A 20,444-nucleotide genomic window follows, 5' to 3' on the forward strand; every position below is an offset into this window, starting at 1 on the left:
ACTTTTTTCACTTAGTAATAGGGATTTAAGTTTCCTCTGTGTTTTACTGTGGCTTGACATCGCATTTCTTTTCATTGTGGAGCAATATTCTATTGTCTGGATATACCACAATTTATCCATTCACATAGTGAAGGACATCTTGGTTGTTTCCATGTTTGGGCATTTATGAACAAAGCTGATATAAACTTCTGTGGGCAGGTTTTTGTATGGAATGTTAACATGTTTTTTACCACAATTAAAATAATTTAATATTTAAAGGCTTATATGGGGCACCTGGGTACCTCAGTTGATTAAGCATCTGACTCTTGATTTCAGCTCAGATCATGGTCTCGGGGTCCTGGGATCAAGCCCTGTGTTGGGCTTCTCATTCAGCAAGGAGCCTGCTTATCTCCTTCTTCTACCCCTCCCCCTAATCACACTTGCTCTCTCTCAAATAAATAAATCTTAATAAAAAGGGGGTGGGTGGGTGCCTGGGTGGCTCTGTGGTTGAGCATCTGCCTTTGGCTCAGGTCTTGATCGTGGGGTCCTGGGATTGAGTCCCATATGGGGCTCCTTTTGGGGAGCCTGCTTCTACCTCTGCCTATGTCTCTGCCTCTCTCTGTGTGTCTCTCAAAAATGAATAAGTAAAGTTTTTAAAAAATAAGGCCTGATATAACAATTAGATTTAAAAAATCCAAGTGAGAAACCTAGTGTGACCTGACCTTGAGTAGCAGTACTGCACATGGAGATACGCAATTATATGCAATTATTTTAGGAGATAGAATTGAGTTGACCCATGCTATTCATTGTTCTAGGAATATAAGATGCAGACTTAATTTGGGTAAGAAAAAAATAATTTCACTTGTGATATGTTGATTTTGAAGTGTATACCAGATGTCCACATATCATTTGGAAATACATTTCAGAAAAAGAGCTTTAGGCATAAAGATATATTTGAGGGTCAAGAGAATTCAACAGTTACTAATATTCTTCCTAAAACATCCCTTTCCATGGCAAAAACTTATGATAAAAATGATACCCAATTAGGACCAAGAATCCTCTATAGGGGAATATATTGGGTATTGGGTGGTAGGAAGGAGTATATAATTTGGAACTGTCCCTTGAAGGATTTGATTTAAGCTTTCCCCTTCCCAGTGGAAGTTGCATCATCCTACCCCATTTAAAATTACTGACTGATAGTAATTTGAAGGTATGGCAATGTATAAAATAGTTCAGAGAGATTTTCTTGGGTGAGAAAAGAGCCAAGGAGAGAATCCTGAAGTATAGTACGGTTTAAGAAATGGGTAGAAGAAAAAAATGTTCTTTGTTTTGAATAGAATTCCAAACTCCCAATCATATCCCCCAGCTTTTCTCTATAGCAGTTTGTTTTAAAACTGAGGTTAGGTGAAGTAGAATTTGGAAGAAGAGGAACAGGGAAGGGAATGAGGAGAGAGGTATTCTATAAACAATATTCTTACTTTTATTTTCCTTCCTCTTCTTACTTCTTAGGTTCATGATTAAATTAGAAAGATGGTTTCCCAAGGTACTGAGGTGTTCCTCAAGGCACCATGGCAAACACAGGGATGCTGTCAAAGAAAAATTGCAACCATTAAGTCTAAGGAAGACTTCATTCATTACCACTGCAACAGGGAGAGATGCTAAACTCAACTCTGCTGAAACAAAATGCAGGAGAGATTTTAAGTGTTATGGAAAGCTAGTGGAAAAGTCTGAAGGACATTAAGGGGGGTGTTGGTCAATGTGATTAGGCCATCCATGTTTTCTACCCGACAGATAATGAAGTTAGGCTCTCATCCCCAAATAGAGACTGGGAGATAGAGGCAGTATCTTTCTGGTGACTACATTTTAAAAGGATGGCTCCCAGATACTTAAGAAAGACATTCCTGGCTTATAAAACTGACAAGAGACTGGGAGAAGACTTAAATCTCAAAGGGGCAGAAAAACTTACAATTGGAAGTCGTCTAAAATGAATGCTCTGAATAAAGGGAGGTCAGACTCTATAGTCAGAAAGAAACGTGTCTACCGTTTAGTCAACCTAAGGGGCATGTTAAGACAGTCTTGGTCAGTACCTCATTATATATTTTATATATTCAAGAAAAGAACAGCAACATCTCTCAGATACTACATTGACTACTACTATTATGTTGTTTTTACATAATTACTTTTGACTTAGGGCATGCCATAGAAAAATTACTAAGACTTTAAGGGCACCATAAAATGAGATTTTGTGAATCTCCAGATTAGAGCAAATAATGAAGGGGTATAGAATCAGATGTTCTGTGTTTAGCAGGAAGGGACTGCTACTATACTGGCAAGATATCTGGATAACCTAGAATTCTTGTTAAAATTTGGATTTTAGGAACACCTGGGTGGCTCAGTGGTTGAACATCTGTCTGCCTTCAGCTCGGGGCGTGATCCTGGGGTCCTGAGATCAAGTCCTGCATGGGACTCCCTGCGTGGAGCCTGCTTCTCCCTCTGCCTGTATTTCTGCTTCTCTATCTGTGTCTCTCATGAAGAAATAAATAAAATCTTAAAAAAAAAGTTGGATTTTAAAAAGTAATATATTTATAGAACAACTTCTTAAGACAGAGTTGTCTATGAGAAGCTTTTCTGTCTTGGTTTTTTATTGACTCAGTCTCTCATAATGAGGATAAAAGGCAGTGATAGAAACAGGGAGAATCGTGTTTCCTCACATATTCTGTGAACCCACTCTTTTCTCTTTTTCTATATTTGCCTTTTCCCTTGACTGATTTTTAAGTTTAAGGATATGGATAATTTTACTGAGTGTCATTTCTGCTTTCAAAGTATTCTTAGCTTCAAAACACTTTTTAGAAATACTCCTTATGCCCAAATAATATTCATTGACTTATACTAACTAATGTAAATGACTTTGTAGTTCATGTTTTCAGTAATAATCCATAAAAGATATATTTGTAAAGTGCTCAAGGACTAGTGAAGGGGTCATTATAAAGTATGTTTTAATTGCATACATTATAAATTATGTTTACATTACATACTTTAAAGGACTCCAACAAATGGACGTTTTCTACCAAGTATTTATTTTATAAATGGGATCAACAAAGGATATAGAGAATCCAAGTTCAGAAAATTAAATGGAAAAAAAAAACCACCAAAAAAATATGGTATGGCATTATGAAATCAGTGGAAGGAATCAAGTTAAATAAGATTGCAAAGAATATATTCCTATCATCTGTAAAAAAAAAAAAAGGAACTAATGATTACAATGAGAAAAATTTAATGGAATACTAGGAACAGAAACCAAATTGCCATTGGTGAGGAATAATGTGAGAAGAGGAAATAATGAGAGAAAAGCATGAATAATTCTTCCCAGAAGTTCGACTTGAAAGGTTAACTATTAACTAAGCTTTAACAGAATGGGGAAATAGAGTTAGGAGAAGCTGTGGGATAGGAGGGGGGCTTAATTAAATTAACTGGAACATATTCTGTAACATATTCTATAATGTATAGAAGTATCTTCAATTGTAGAAACTTGAAAAAGGCTATATCCAATATATTTTATACATATTATTGGAATTTATAAGATAATAGAATAGTCTATGGTATTATTTATAAGATAATAGAGAAGGTGGAGTTTGGAGGTTTAATGAGAGTGGAGAAATTTAGGAAAATACACTGGAGACACTGGATAGAGAATGGATTAAGAAAACACAGAATGGAGATTAGACACAAATTTTTTTTCAGATTTTATTTATTTATTCATAAGAGACAGAGAGAGAGAGAGAGAGAGAGAGGCAGAGACACAGGCAGAGGGAGAAGCAGGCTCCATGCAGGGAGGCTGAGGTGGGACTCTATCTTGGGTCTCCAGGATCACACCCCAGGCTACAAGCAGCGCTAAACCTGTGAGCCACCCGGGCTGCCCTAGACACAAAAATTTAACACCAGTCTTCATAAGTTTTTTTACAAGATTTTATTTGTATATTAGAGAGAGAGGGGGCAGGAGTAGGGGCAGAAAGAGAGGGAGAAGCAGACTCCACTGAGCAGGGAGCCTGACTCAGGACTTGATCCCAGAATCCCAGTACTCAGGACCACAACCTCTGTTGAAAGCAAACACTTAACAACTGAGCCACCTAAGTGCCCCCACCAGTCTTCATAGTTATCTGATTTTTTCCTAGCAAGGCTCAGCAACCTTGTTGGTTATCTGTTGCTATGTAATGAATTACGCTACTACTTAGTAGCTTCAAATAACAAGCTATTACTATGGATCAGATATCTGTGAGCAGGTTAGCTCTATAGTTCTTGCTCAAGATCTCTCATGAAGAACAGTCAAGCTGTAGTTTCCAAAGACTTGATGAGAGCTGAAGGACTCACTTCCAAGCTCACTCAGGTGACTGTTAAAAGAGGCTCCATATAGTTGCTCACAACATGGCTTACCATGTGGTAAGCCATGAGTAAGTCAGGAGAGAGAGACAGAATCACAAGTTAACAGTGCCTTTTATAACTTTATCTTGGAGTTGCATACTACCACTTCTGCAATATTCTGTTTTTCATACTGGCCAGTCTTGGTCCATTGTGGGAGAAGGCTGCGTGCCAAAAGCATAGATCATTGGAGGTCAATTTGAGATTGGCTGCAACAGTAGGGGAAAAAAAGAGAATGCAGTCAAATTCACAGATGGATGCTTTGCCAAGTGGGTATAATAGAAGGGAATTGGAAAAATGAGTTAAGAATATTGACAAAATATTGGGTAAATTGCTGGTATATAAAATTTGATCTGTAAATGAAAGAAAAGAAAGGACCTATAGGTAGGAAAGAAATTGAGGAATAATGGAGTTGGATAATAGAGTTGCATAACTAAAAGTTTAGGGGCCTGAAATTATTATTTCAAGTCCCAGAATGAGAAGGAAGGAACATTGTTGGCCAAAATGATACGAAGAGAAGATATTTGGAGATGATTAGAAAAGGAATTGCTAAGTTAGGATGGCAGGTGATATATGTGGAAAGACCATAAGTTCTGAAGTCTTTATTGTATTAGAAGAAGTGACAGAGAGTTCAAGACAAAGATGGCGAGAGAGTATTTTTAGCCCAGTGGACCAAGTCTCACAAAACCAGCATTTAGCGACTCCCCACTCATAAGTAAATAAGTTAAACAGCTTGGAAAGCATCAAGGTACAGAAGTCTAGGTCACAAATTTAGTGTTCGTGGATGTAGGACTTGAAAAGACTCCATGGAAAGTGATTTCCTCATCAAGAAGCCATTTTTCAGCTAAAAACAAAAATGAAGAGCTGGAGGATTTAGGGAAAATTGCTCTCCATAGAACAGAATTTTCAGAGAGCGTGAATTATAGGACAAGGAAAAAAAAATAGGAGTAAGAGTAGAGGAGAGAAGCAAAGTGGAATATGATGATGATCTGAAGGCTGTCACATTGGAGGATGCTCAAAAATTGCAAACACGTAAGATACATTGTACTTAACTGGCAATAAATTTAACAAGAAAATTAATTCTAGCATCCCATCAGTCCACTGGTGTCTGAGGATAGGCTTTGTGGTAACCTGTGTAGGCTATAAATCTGTCTCTGAATTTCCACCCTGTCAGGATTCAGCTGCAACTCTGGAGCATTAGAGTGTTCTAAAGAGGTTCAACTTGGTAGTGAATCAAAAGCCCTAACATTTCAGGATATAAATGAAAATACCATGTAATGTTTGATGGTTAACACAACTAGCATTTCTGCAGCAATGGTTGAGCCTGTGTGTTGTGTTGTGATATTCTTTGAAATGGAGTTGAAGCTTAGTAGAGCAACATATTCTACATGATGGATGTTTGGGGTGGAGAGGCTCTGGTATAATTACCATGAAATGATAATTCATTTCTGAAAGGTGAAAGATTTATTTATTCTATCATATGCAATTTGAAGTAGTCTCAGAAGTTTCATAAAGTCACTAATTTCCATTGAGCTTAATTTCTTACTGTCTGCTATATTATTAAATATTTGCTAGAGGTGGTGGTAATGGAGAAATGAAGAGAAGGAATTGACTAATTATGTTCATTTAAAGGATAATTCAGTGTTCGGTCTCTATGATAACACCCATCTCTATTGAAAGCCATTCAGCAGTTGACATGTTTGTATACAGTGAATTTCTTAAAAACAGAAAATATATTTAATTCATACCTATTTTTAGTGTCTAACATAGCACCTAGTCCATAGTAGGTGCAGAAGGAAATTATTTTATTGTATAACTTAAGAAATAGAAATTGAACTGAACCTTTCCCAAAGTTACAGTAGTCACTTTAAAAGCTAGAGAAAGAAAGAGAGAGAGAAGCTATGCTGTAGATTTTGTTGACTTAGTATTTATCCACTGTATTTATAGTTTTCTATGTATGTGTTTTTCTGTCAATTTACCTTCATGATGCTTTGAAGATTTGAGTCGACCAAAGCAATTGAGACTTGTGCCCACTTAATTAGGAAAGAGCTATTTGAATCCTGATCCCCACCTTGAAAATTGACTCCTAATTTCTTTTAAAGATAGATACAAAACGCATCTGAAGATCTTATTAGTATCATTTTGCTATTATCAGTAATTACTTACATTAGCAAAATAACTGAGTTCAGGTAATCTTGTATGCAAAAGATTGGCAATTCCCTGGGTTTATCTCTCTTCTATTAATTTTCCTCATTTCATGAAAATTCTAGTTGTTACAAACATAAGAGTGATGTAAATTAAATGAAAATAGGTTGCTGATTGTTTGGGGACTTGCAATTTTTAGTTCTTAATGGTCACAAAAACAGATGCACACTTATGAATTTCTCTTAACAAACTGTTTTCAATGCATCAGTATTTCTCTCCTTCCCACACCCTCAATCCCCAGCTTGGAATTTCAATAGGAAAATAAAACCTACAAAATGAAAACGAAAATCAATCTTCTTTTATTTAGGAACAAATTAAATTCCCCTTCTAAAGTAATGATTTTTACCTTAAAGCAGTGATAACTATCTTGTTGCTCTGTCAAGGTTTCTCACCTCCTTATCTTACAACAGTTAACCTTAATAATCCCCTCACTTTCAAGCTCTTCCTGACTTATGGCTCTTTAAGCACTTCTGTTAAGCTTGATCGTTTACTTACACTTGGCCTCTAATGGAGTCAGTGTCACTTTGAGGATTGTAAATGGATTCTGCTGAAAATCAAGTTCTTCAGACACTCTAGAATTAATGTTTTTTTTTTTTTTTTCCTTTTTTTACCTTCTGGTAATTGATATCTGTGTTAAATGGATTCTCACCCTGAGTTTGTAGCTTTCTTTAAGCAAAATGAAAGGATACTAAATTTGGATTTTTTTTGGTGTTCAATATTTGATACTATCTAGTAAACATGTTAATAAATACATAAGTAAAAAGAAACAGCTCTATAATACCAAACTTAAAAAGTATTTCAATTTCAATTTGGAAATTATATTTTTAGAATCTCCAGGTAAGTTCTATACTTAGTCATTTTATGTAAGTGGGTAGGTCAGTTTGTGTCCTAATTCTGTTATATTTCCAATATTCTGTAATAACTCTAAATGTTAAAAGAATATAGTACTACTTATGTGAATGACATGTATTTTAGAATATACTTTTTTTTTTTTTTTTTTGCAAATAGTAGCACCCTTTCATCATATTTGAAGATAAGAAAAACTTTTCTAGATTAACTTTAAACTTTATCATTGGCTATTTATTTATTTATGATTGTATATTTATAAATGATTTAATTGTCTTATTTTGAAAAGGAAATATGTTCCTCATTTTATCCCTTAGGAGGTCTCTGAGCAGGTCTTTAGGTAGCCAAATCAAAAGAATTATGGTTGTAATAAAGTAAGAATTGTTTTGATTTTGTTTTTATTTTTGCCTTTGATTGGACTAGCTATTGATTCAAGGCATTTGAGACTATACTATAGTACTTAGTATGCGCTAAGTACTCTACTAAATATTTTTAGTATTCTAACTTGTCTTCTTTTCACAACTATTCTGTGAAGAAGGTAGTATAAGCCTTATTAAGAGAAGAGGAAATAAATTCTTGGAAAGGTTAAACAATTTTCTCAGTATTATCATGACTAATAAATGTTAAAACAGGAATTCTGATGCAGATGCATTGCATATTATAAGTACTGTTCAAATAAAGGAAGGTGATTATGAGGGAAAAAAAATCCTAATACAGGACGAATCTCAGAAGTTGGCAAAGGCTTATTTCCATCAAGCTCAAGGAGATTGTTACCTTGCTTTTAAATAATGAATCAGTGCAAGTTGAAAGCACAGCTTCTCTTAAGCATTGAGTAAATATTTACTTTAAGTACATTCAACATTCTTTTATGTTAGAAAAAAATACTGTTAATGGTACATAAATGAGTTTTCATTATATTGCATATTTCTTAAAAATACCTATTACTACTACAGATGTAGGAAAGGCATGGCCAAAGGTCATATAACTGTTAAATGAAGATGGCAGGATGGGCGAGAGGTCTGCTGTGAAAAAAAAAAAATTACTTGTGTGTGCTCTTACACAAGTTCTGAAAAGACACCCAACTTACCCTGATTTTGTAAGTGATTTAAAGAGATCTTAAGTATCTATGACATCACTTTTGATATTACAAACAGAATTTTGAAGCTATCCAATGTATCCTAAATCAAGGCTAGGAAATTAGAGTCGATGAAATAATTTAGAATCTATATCCTATGGAGGACAAAGAAGAATGGAGTAAAACTAAAAAAAAAGAAAGTTTGCTGATAAGGACTTTTCTACCTGTTTGTTTCCCATAACCTAACACACAGTCTGAACTACAGAGCCATACCATTCTTTCTGACAGAACCTAATGCAAGAGGCTAAGATATATTTACAATGAGTAGAAATAGACTGAGTATTACCTTGTTTCATATTCTACAATGCTGTCTAATCTGGAGAATAGCTTTCTTTGAAGTAAGTCTCATTAACCTCTCTCCAAGACATGTGTTCTACAACAATTCTCATCTCTGCTTTATGATGATAGACCAAACAGGCCAACTGATATCAGCCTTTCAACTATGAATGAAAGTAACATTGACTTGTGTCTCATTCATCTTTGTGTTCTTACCAAAAAAGAAGTTTCATGAAAACTCAGCAGTGGCTTTTCTCATGAAGCTAAAAGTGGGAAAAATTTCCTCAAATTTGGAATTATATCCAGTACTCTCTATATGACAGTAAACTTTATTCTGAGATCTTTAGCAAAAATGAATATAAAACATAAATTGTACATAAATATGCATGTAAGTATAATACAATATAAATTATATCTCTGATATCATTGTAACTTCAACTTTATTCAACAACTATTTTTATTCATTCTAAGTTGAAGTTCATTAGTAATGATGAACCTGAAACTTTATGTAAATTCCTCAGTGTAGATATTAGCATTTTTATAGTTGTTATTTATACCTAAGATGTTTCCTCCTCAGATCAATGAAATCAAATTATATTTTCTGAATTATATCATAGTATAGCATAATGCTTATTTTAAGAGGAAAATGCTGGAGTCAAATTGCCTGAATTTTAATCTTAGCACCATAATTTATTGACTGAGAAACCTTGGCCAATTTACTTACTCTCCCTATTCTTGAGATTACCTCAATTTGCATCCAATAAGAATACCTGCTTTATAGAGTTTTACTAGCATTAAGTTTTCAAATATATATAAAGAACTTAAAACAAGACTGGGTGTGAAGTAAACACTCTAAGAGTTGTTTTTAATTTTTTTTCCATTTGTTTTTATTCAAGTTTGATTTGCCAACAGATAGCATAACACCCAGTGCTCATCCCATCAAGTGCCCTCCTCAGTGCCTGTCACCCAGTTACCCCCAACCCCCCACCCACCTCCCCTTCTGTAACCCTTTGTTCGTTTCCCAGAGTTAGATCTCTCTCATAGTTTGTCTCCCTCTCTAAATTTTCCCACTCAGTTCCCACTCTAGAGGGTTTCTAATAACAATTCCATAATTATGTCCATATTATTCTATGCTACATACATTGATGGGCATTTAACTGTATGCTATACTGATTTATACACATTCAATTATATATTGGACATTTCTGTATATCCAGTTATAGTATCAACAGTGTATACTTTTATGTATTTAACTATATGACATGAGAGAGATTGAGTATTTCTAAATCTGTCTTTACTATTAGAAAAGAGAATTAGAACTAGAAGCATGCCTAGTATCTTTATGGTTATGATAGATTTAGGCTGAAAGTACGATTCTGTTATTAAATTAGTAAACTCCATTATTAAAACACACAAGATATTCAAAATGAATTTCTAAGTTGATCAACTATATGTGGTTATGGACTTTGCATTTGTTAATCATGACCATGTATCCTTATCACCATAAACATAGGGAAGCACATCCTTTATGCAGCATATTAAAAGGTGAATTAAGTGGGAAAGTTGAGATAGTTACTACATAGAAGATATTTGTTCCCAAACAAATAGATGTTGGATAAATCTCAATTTTAAAGGGGTAAATGTAGGCCTGAAATCTAAGAAAGGATTGGAGGGTAAAGTGAAAGATGTAAAATGAATAAACTATTGGAAATAAATATGGACAGGACAGTACAAACATAAGAAAACATAAGAGATTAAATTAAAATATTGCATTGTTAAAACAAGTAGCTAATTAAAACATTAAAAAAGAAAATAGATTTTACTTGTCTAGGAGATAACTTTAACTGAAGAGTGACAATAAGTAATCTCTTCAGCGTGGATTTAAATTTCTATACTCATGGATTCATCTATTAGAATTGAGAAATAAGAAATATCAATTAACAAGTGTAAAGTTCATATTTACTTACTTACATGAATAAGGTTCGTTGACCTTAAAATAAAACAGCCAGTTATTTTACCAGCAAAATGGATTTATTTAGGAATAGCAGAGGAATTACAATGTAGGACAGACATATCATAGCAAAGAGCCATAGGCAAGTCCAGAGAACAAAGGACAAGAATACTCTTTTATAGTAGAAAGGGGAGAATTAGGAGGGGCTGCAAACAGAAAGTCCCCTGGAGAAAGTGGAAGTTCACAATGTAGTGGCTTTTCATTGACTAGGTTTTGACAATGTCTCGTTGGGTGGGCTGTTGCTGGGCAAGAAGAAAATCTCTCTTCTGCTGAGGTACTAAAGTAAGCCTCTACCTGTTGGGAATGCAAGGTACTTCTCTTCCTGTTGGGTCTGCAAAGAGCTGCAATGAGTGGTAGAGTGTGAGCACTCCCTCTTCCAACTTCTGGACTCCATTTTAAATAAGGTTTCCTGTATTCATTTTCACAAGTTATGTATCTTATGTATTTTTATCAGTATATTTTTATGTTACTGTATAAATAAGAGCATTATTTGACATGCAAAATCACTTTAATAGAATAAGCACTTGACTAAAGTTTTTATTTTGAAGATCTTATATTTGAAAGCATTGAGTTCCAGTATTTTGGAGTAGGGCAAAAAAAAAAAAAAAAAGGTTTTAATGAAGAGGAATGGTAAGATTAAAATGGATGACATAATCCATAGCATCCATAGCATGAAAAGATTATTAAAATGAGAGTTGAAGTAGAGTGATATATTTTAGTCTTAGAAAATTATTGGGTATTGGACATACAGCATTTTCCAAGAATGAAACCATTGAAAATTTCAAAAAGTTTCTTATTACTAAAAAATATTTGATTTTTTTTTCTTTGTTTTAATACCTAAAATTCAATTTTAAACCTGGGCATAATTATAATGACTTTAGAATGTGTTTTGCTGGTGTTATTGTGTGTATGTGGGTGGGTGTGGGCATATGTATGAGTGTGTAATTCAATTTCAGTAGAACATCAACCAAAAATGGAGTGTCTGTTGGATTATATGTATTTTTTATCATAGGTTTTTGCAAATATATGAATAATCATGACCAGAATCTGCTATTTACTTACTCTCAGATAGTCTTTCAAAATGTTTATTAAAACTTAAGAGTTAATATGTTCATTACTTACCTTTCCATACTTGTTAATGTGTATTATTAACTTTAAGAAAATACTAAAATATTTTATATATCAGATTTCATATATGTATAAATATACAATACAAATTTTAGCTATTTTTTATTTGAAGTAAAAAGATTTTGGGGGGTATTTTTAGTAATATATTCAGTACCATCACTGTCTTGCTTTTAAGTGACAACAAATTGGGTTTTGCCTCTACTTTTTTTTAATTAAAGAAAAGTTATTGAGGTAATATATATCCAGAATAACTTTAGATACTGAGGAACAATAGGAACATATAAGCTATATTATCACAGAATTTTTATCTTAATAAACCAAAATAAATAACAAATAAATCAGTTGCCTACAGCTAGCAAAATGGTGTGCAGTAATTAATTTTTTTTTTTTTTTTCTATTTTGAGCAGGGCTCTCTGAAGTTGTGATATTCTCCAGAGGGAGCCTGCTTCGGGACTTGATTCCGGGACCCTGGGATCATGACCTGAGCCAAAGGCAGATGCTCAATCATTGAGCCGCCCAGGCGCCCCTCTAATTATTTCTTTACAATCATTCCTAAGAGGAAGATTACTGAAACAAAGAATATTGTTTCTCTTCAGGTTAGAAGGTGCTTCTCTTTCTGGCTTGTTTATTTGCCCTTTTAAAACATCCTTTCTTGTTTAAAATTGCAATGGTAATTGATATTTTCAGGGCAAATCTCAAGCATTACACTGGAATGCACTTTGTCATTAAAACATCCCACCAGAAAAAAAAGGGGGGGGAGGGATGCCTGAGTAGCTCAACTGTATCCCACCAGACTGTATGAAGGACAATGAGAGACTTCTCATTGTGTCCATTAATGGAACAGAAATATTGGGGCCTCCTGGTGTGTCTGCTTAGAGATTCTTGTGGCAAGGATTTTCAAGATTGGCATCACCTAATTCCTATTCATAATAAATCCAGATTTTTAGTTCCTGCATTATTATGTGAAATCTCCAGATTTTTAAAGTTGGGCACTAGTTAGGAAGTTTAAAAACACCAGGGGGACAAATACTTTATAAACCAAATGGACCATGCTTGTGGACATCATTCTTTTTTACACCCAGTGCTTCAAACTCTCTTTTGGAATGATACATGCATTATCTAGATCCATAACTGTTCCCTTTCTCTCTTAATTTGTACAGTATTAATTGTCAAATGATTAATATAAAGATGATCTAGAGTGATAATATGATTTTTAATAAGGAATATATATTTGGTTTTCATCCCTTTTCCTGGTACACAGCTTCTAAAATCCTTTTTAATTTCCTAAATGGTAAGAGCAACAGGGCAACAGGGATATCTTTTTTTTTTTTTTTTTTTTAATGATATTTGGTCTTTTGCCCTTAGTTCCTGAAATAGCTTCAAAGCTATAAAGTTGAAAGGAGTGTCTCTTGCTATACATAAAAAGCCCCTTTCAATCACACCTGAGTTCATGTAAATGAGATGAGTTTTGAAAAAACTCTAGACCACCACAGGATTTGGGCTGACTGCTAGGGGACTTAACCATTTGATTAGAGAATTGGAACTTTAGTACCACCCCTGATCTTTGGGGAGAAGTAAGGGTTTAGAGGTTGAAGTAATCACCAACGGATGATGATTTAATCAATCTTGCCAAAGTAATGAGGACTCTGCAAAGATCCCTAACATGAAGTTTGGAGAGCTTCTGGGCCGGTGAGCATGTAGACGTGCTGGAGGGTGATGAGCCAAGAAAGGACACGGAAGGTCTCTTTGCACCCTTCATATACCTGGCCTTATGGATCCTTTCCATGTGGTTGTTAATAAACTGAAATCTAGTAAGTAAATTGCTTTCCTGAGGTTCTGTAAGCTGATCTACTAAATTATCTAGGTTGAAAAGGAAACCCCTGATTTACATTAAATTAGTCAGAATCACAAATAACAACCTGGACTTGCAACTGGCATCTGAGATGAAGGGAGCAGTCTTGTGGGAATGAGCCTTAACCTATGAGATCTGATCCTGACCCCAGGTAAAGAGTTCAGAATTGAGTTATAGGACACCCAGTTGATGTCCACAGTGAATTGCAGAATTGTCTGCCAATTACTAGTTGTGTGAACTTAGGCAAGTCAATTAGCATTTCTGTGCCACTATTTCTTCATATTTAAAATGGATGTATCAGGGTCCAATCAGGAGACAGGAACAAACGATAAAGAGTTCTGAAGAATACCCTAGGTCTGTGGGAGAGTACCTATAGAATGAATAAACTTGGGAAGGGTCTCCTTTCCCCAAAGTTGTGATTCAGATCTCATTAGAAAACGTGTGGTTATAGGCAGATGGGCTGTGAAGGAGTTCTCTTGGTGGTCCCAGGCCAGAATCGATCCACATTCTCTGGGCAGAAGCTAGGGAGTGGAGAACTGCACCTGGAACCAGCAAATGAAAAACAAACAAACAAACAAACAAACAAACAAACAAAAAACCAAAAAACCTCTCTAGGATGCCAGGGAAATCCACCCTAGGAGGTATCTTGGGTACACCTGAAATTCATTGTGGGAGAGCTCCACTCAAATCACCGGTAGGCATGCAGTAAGAGCAAGTGGAAGGGAGAAGGAAGGGAGAGAAACAAGATAATTTAAAATAAAACAACAGAACCAGGAAGAGAATCCCCTTCTTCTTAGAGTGTCCCTCCAGTGCCATCTACTGTCAAAGAATAATATGGTGCTAACGGCAAAGGAGAAACATTTAAAGGGCCCCTCTCAATTTTCACAGAACAGATAAGGAAGGTTGGAGCAATACATTGATAATTGGTATATTAGTTTCGAAGGGGTTCCTAACAAATAACCACAAACTGGGTGGCTCGAAACAACAGAGATTGTTCTGTCATAGTTCTGGGGCCAGAATTCTGAAATCAAGGTAAGGGCCCTATTCCCTTTGGAGTCTCTAGGAAAGAATCCTTCTTGCCTCTTCCAGCTTCTGGTGGCTATCCATATTTCTGTGACTGCATCAATTGAATCTGTCTTTGTCTTCTCGTGGCCTTCTCTTCTGCTCTCTCTCATAAGCGCACATTTAGGAACAACCTCTATAATTCAAGGTTATTTCATCTCAAAATATATGACTTATCTACATCTTCATGGTCATAAAGGAATTAATACATGTAAAATACTTAGAACAATATCTTATTCATAGCAAGCACTCAAAAATTGTTATTGTTATCATCGTCATTGTCCTCATCTTTGTGGTCGTCATCATCATGGTTGTTGTTCCATTCATCTATCACTGTGATTCCTCCCCACCCAGTGCCCTTCCCTTCTACTTGTAGATAGGATAATTAAAAAATTGTACCTTGACTCTATATTTACTTGAACTTGTACTATATTTACTTAACTCTATTTTATCTTGAAATTGTTTCCCACTTTCTAAAATGCAGATATTTTATTTCATTTGAAATATATGCCAGATAGTCTTATCCTGATTAAAGACAAAGAAATCAAACCTCAGTGTTATATAACATCAGTGTCACTTAGTAAATGGTGGTGACATCATTTAGTCTCTGTGGTATAGTATTTAATTACTATTTCTACTACTAGTGCTCCTATTTCTATTATTATCTTCATTAATGATATCACTATCTTTAAAAAACACAAATTAGATATTTCAATGTCTCATTTCCATTATTCTCTCTTTTTAATTAATTAGCAGATCTTGGAAACCTATCACTTACAAGAAACACATTTTCCTGAATTGGCTTCTCTTTTAATTACCTCTGCAATTATTGTTTTCTTTCTTTTTGTACCATTATAATACAGTACCCTCTTAAATAATCTCCCTAAATGTTGTGTCCTCCTCCCTCACTCTTTCTTCTAAATAGCAAAAAAAAAAAAAAAAAAAAAGGAAAAAAAAGGAAAAAAATTGTGAAATATAGATTTATTATCATTTTACTATTAAAATTCCTTTTTTATTTTTGTGATTCTTCAGTACCTGGGGCTAAAATATTTTTTCAGCCTTATCTTCTATTATTATAAACTAGGCTACTTCCACATAGTACCTCTAAATGATTTCTCCCAAAATATCATAAACACTGTATATTTGTTCATAGAAGTTCCCCTTTTGTATTGTTTGGAATTTAAATCCAGCTCAAGTATCACCTCTTTTGTAAAATCTCCAAATCTCAAGAGATAAAAGAAGTTTTATCTTCTATGTTCAGACCAAGTGAGTGATTTTTAATTTCACCACTGGGAACACCTTGATTAATGAGATTATGCAACTATAAACCTAAGTTCTCCCCCCTGGAGAGTATTTGGATGGTTCTCTCTATTCTTCTATAAGAAAGGAACATACAAGAGTGTTCTATGTTTTTAAATGGCTAACGATAAAGACTAAACAGAGTTTTTGTTATTTTTCAATTAAGAATCCACATTGTATAAGTATTTATATGATTTATTGTATAAGAATAAAAGCCCATGTAAGAAAAAGACAGAAGCTAATACTAACTAAAATTTAATTATTGCTATCCAGATACTAGAGCCTAAATTATGGGGTCTAAAAATAGACATGTTGAGCAATTAAACAATTCAATCTAATTAAATAATTAAACCCATTAAATGGATATTAAAATAATACAGAATGACAAGCATTACATAAAATAATATTCATCACTTTGGACTCCCTGTTACTAAATCATACTCCAATTCTAATGTAGGAAAAAAATAAAACACCAGAAGTGGAATTTAGGTATGATAATTAGTTTCTGAGGCATGATGGCCTATGGTTATGAAGACACCTGTCTCTGAGATTTTGCTGCTAGGAGTTTCAGACTCATGGAAATGAGTAGAAGCCTAGGACTGCTTGGATTTTTGCTAAAGAGAAGTAAGTGAATAGGGAGGGGAGATTGGGCCACCTAACCTCTGAGAACTGACACTTCTCATAATTCTATGGGAAACAGAAAAAGCCAGTGGGAGACTGGCAGAGCTTGGCAAAGAAGATGATTTCCTAGCAGCAAAGCAGCAGGAAGGACATAGTTGTATGTGAGATGGGCTTTACTGAAGATAATTCCAATAAAAATGTACTGAGCACCCGTTCTGGAAAGTCACTGAGATGATAGTGAGCAATCAGAATGAACAACTGCATGTGCATAAGAAGATGTTGATATGAGGCTTTTAAAAGCATTCTTTAGGTTTCATTGTGTTACACAAACTGTATTATCTTGGTACGGAGAAGGTTTTACTTAATATCACTGAAGGTATTATACACTTGCATAGAGTAAGAAGTATTACGTGATAAAATGTGGGATCCCTGGGTGGCGCAGCGATTTGGTGCCTGCCTTTGGCCCAGGGCGCGATCCTGGAGACCCGGGATCGAATCCCATGTTGGGCTCCCGGTGCATGGAGCCTGCTTCTCCCTCTGCCTGTGTCTCTGCCCCTCTCTCTCTCTCTCTCTCTCTCTCTGTGACTATCATAAATAAATAAAAATTAAAAACAAAAAACAAAAAACAAATGCTTAAAAAAAAGAAGTATTACGTGATAAAATATATTATTATAAAAATGTAAATAATAGGCATCTTGCTAATACCAAAGACACCTAGATAAAACATGGCTTTCGTTACTTAGCATTTCAAAGCTTTTTTACCAAAAAGAAAAACAGAACAATTGAGGCACATAATAAGTTTTTTCCTTCTCTGAATGGGCCATATGAAGAAATAAGATAATTAGGTATAATAATCGTTATTCCTAATTCATTCCTCTGTCTTCTGACATTATATGTGCGGTGAAATAGAGTTTTCTTGCTGTCATGGCTAGAAGGCAGTGGTGAGAAACACTGTAAAGAGTCAGTGTCACATTCCTTGAAGAATATTTCCTTCTAAAATGATTTCCTGAATTCCACATACTTCTCTGACTATCCAGGATAAAGTTAAGTCTTAATCTAAGGGAAGAAAGGACTTTGCATCCGCAAATCTCCTCATGCATTGTGAGGGAGGAAAATCTGATACTAAAAGATTTTATTCCTAGAGAAAATATGAAGACTAGTTCTGTATATTCTCATCCTAAGTAGAACTCTTTTACTCTTCTCAGTGCTTTGGTTTTGTGTCCTTATTTCAGTTTATATATGTGACTAAGTTAAAGAGATTTAGAATAAGTGAATTTTATTCCTCCAGCAGGAATACAGAGGACATTTTGTCAAAACAACAGCCCTCTTGGCAGCTTGGTTTTCTGGGACACAGGCTTCACTAGCTTCTCTCACTTCACCCCACCCATGGAAGATAAAGCTTTTGAGTGGGAAAGCTTTACCCCAAGGTCAGGAATAGCATAATGGGGGCAGCAAAGCCTAGATTGGTTCACAGTCCCCGGTAATCTGAAAGCCAGATATCTGACAAACAGAAAAAAAAGATATTTAGTTCTGAGTAGTCTCAATTTTCTGGGCTCTTTGAACCAGAGCAGAATGGAAATGTGATTCCAGCAAAAAGCTCATGGAGGCAGAACCACATGGTATTAATGTTGTGTCAAAGCTGGTATAGCCCAGAGAAATGTATGTGCTGATGAGTTACTATACTGTGAGTCTTAATCCTTAGTGTATTATTCTCTCAATTCCTCTAGTCTCTGTGACAGGATTATTATAAGAATCAAACCAAGAACCAATGCAGCAAGCATAGGAAAATATATTTTATAATAAGCTGTTAAATTTTTGTTTTTTTTGCTTTACTTTTTAACATCTATTTCCTATTCTTTTCTTTTTTCCTTTGGAGGAGTTATGAGGCTGATTTTATTGGAATCTATGATACTAGTGAAAATCAAAATTTGACATGATATTTCTATGTTGACTTTTAATGACTTTGAGAAATAATCAATCATATTTTTATGCAAGCCCTTAAATTCAACAACGTTGAATAAAATATAAAGGATAATGGAAAGCAATTAGAAAAACATTTTCTTTTTGATATACAGTATTTGGTTGATATGACTTTATAGTCATTTCCCAATAAGTTAAATGGGAATTTAAGTAAAGTCCACGTAAAGTTCTGCTTTAAATCCATACTGGGGAAAAAAAGTGCCTGTCTTGACACAATCTGCACTTATTACATACTAACATTCTAATAGAAGAGTTATCATGGAGTTGTTGAAAGAGTTCTAAAGAGTTCTAAACAGGAAATGCCAGTTACAGTTTATGCTATACTATTAATTAGTTTTTTGTATGTATAAAGAGAATTTACCTTATCTAGGCCATATCTTCCTAATTTATAAAAGTGAAAATGCTGAACTAGATATTATTTGAGTTCCTTTTCAAGTCTGGCATGTTGTGGTTCTGAACGTAACATTTATATTTAAATGCATTTGCAGCTGGACTTGTGGCTCATCTCTGGTTGAACATCCTGAAGAAAGAGATGGATACAAAAGATTTCAAGAAAGAATTTTAAATTTGCCTCCATTGTATATAATAAAGGGACAATTTTTTCAAAGAAATATATTTTGTAATGTTTATTAATGATAAATGCTAATGAGTCACATGCAGATTTGTTGTATTTGTTTAAAGAAAGCCTATCTAGAATTACCCATTAAAAATAAGCATTTTTAAAAACAGTAAGTTCAATACAAAAGGGTTTTATTCCAAACTGTGAAAACCACATATAGTCCAGGTTCTTTTTTTTTTCTTTTTTTTAGGATTTTATTTATTTATTCATGGCAGATATAGAAACAGAGGCAGATGCAGGAAGAGGGAGAAACAGGCTCCCTATGTGGAGACCAGTGCAGGACTCTCTCCTAGGACCCCGGGATCAAGCCCCCTGAGCATGAAGGCAGATGGTCAACCACTGAGCCTGTGGTTCCAGGTGTCCCAGTCCAGGTTCTTGTAGAGGTTCTACTCACTTTCATTTCCACCAGCCAGCACTAGGTACTTCTGAGAAAAATTGGAGGCAGGACAAGAGACCAGAGAGAGCCTACTATAGTGGAGCAGGTGTGTGGATGGGAATGGCTGCAATGACCGAGTGAGGGAAAAAACTTAGCCCCGTTTTCTGGATTCTTCTCATGTACAAAAAGAATCCCTAAACTGTTAGAAGAAGAGCAGACAGATTTCTACCTCTCAGGCCCAGGGGAAGATTCACTCCAGAGAGAGGACAGAAGAAAATACTCTGTCTCTAGTGGTGGGGTAGGAAAAAAATCTCACTTCAAACCCACTGCTTCTAAGAAGATACAGAAGCAAAAATCTTCTAAGAAGATACAGTTTATCAGGAAGATAAGATAACCAGATAATCCTCTTGAACCCAGGATCCTGCAAGGAAAAGATGCACTACTATTGGGAGGGAGTGGAAAACATTCTCCTATCCAAGAGTCAGTCCCTGGATGTAAGAGAGTCTAAAAGGTTCAGATGCACAGATCCTGCTTAAAACTGAAGCTGAGAAAGAACCTAGATATTTCACTTCCCCACCACGAGTGCATACCATGGAGAAATCAGCAATAGCAGTCTGCCTTTGAGGAGCTTTAAGAACC

At 35.0% G+C, this 20,444-nt stretch overlaps 1 protein-coding gene across 1 annotated transcript in view; it reads left to right on the forward strand.

The window, feature by feature from the left end:
• The window catches only part of LOC144323156 (uncharacterized), a 93,600-nt gene extending 74,152 nt beyond the window's left edge, over positions 1 to 19,448 (forward strand). Inside the window, exon 5 of the mRNA XM_077913239.1 lies at positions 19,299 to 19,448. Coding sequence (XP_077769365.1) covers positions 19,299 to 19,443 — 145 coding nt within the window. The 3' untranslated portion in view covers positions 19,444 to 19,448. The remainder of the gene's footprint in view (positions 1 to 19,298) is intronic.
• Positions 19,449 to 20,444: the final 996 nt, after the last annotated feature.

Source organism: Canis aureus, chromosome 11 (genome assembly GCF_053574225.1).
Source record: "Canis aureus isolate CA01 chromosome 11, VMU_Caureus_v.1.0, whole genome shotgun sequence".
NCBI classification, from domain to species: domain Eukaryota; kingdom Metazoa; phylum Chordata; class Mammalia; order Carnivora; family Canidae; genus Canis; species Canis aureus.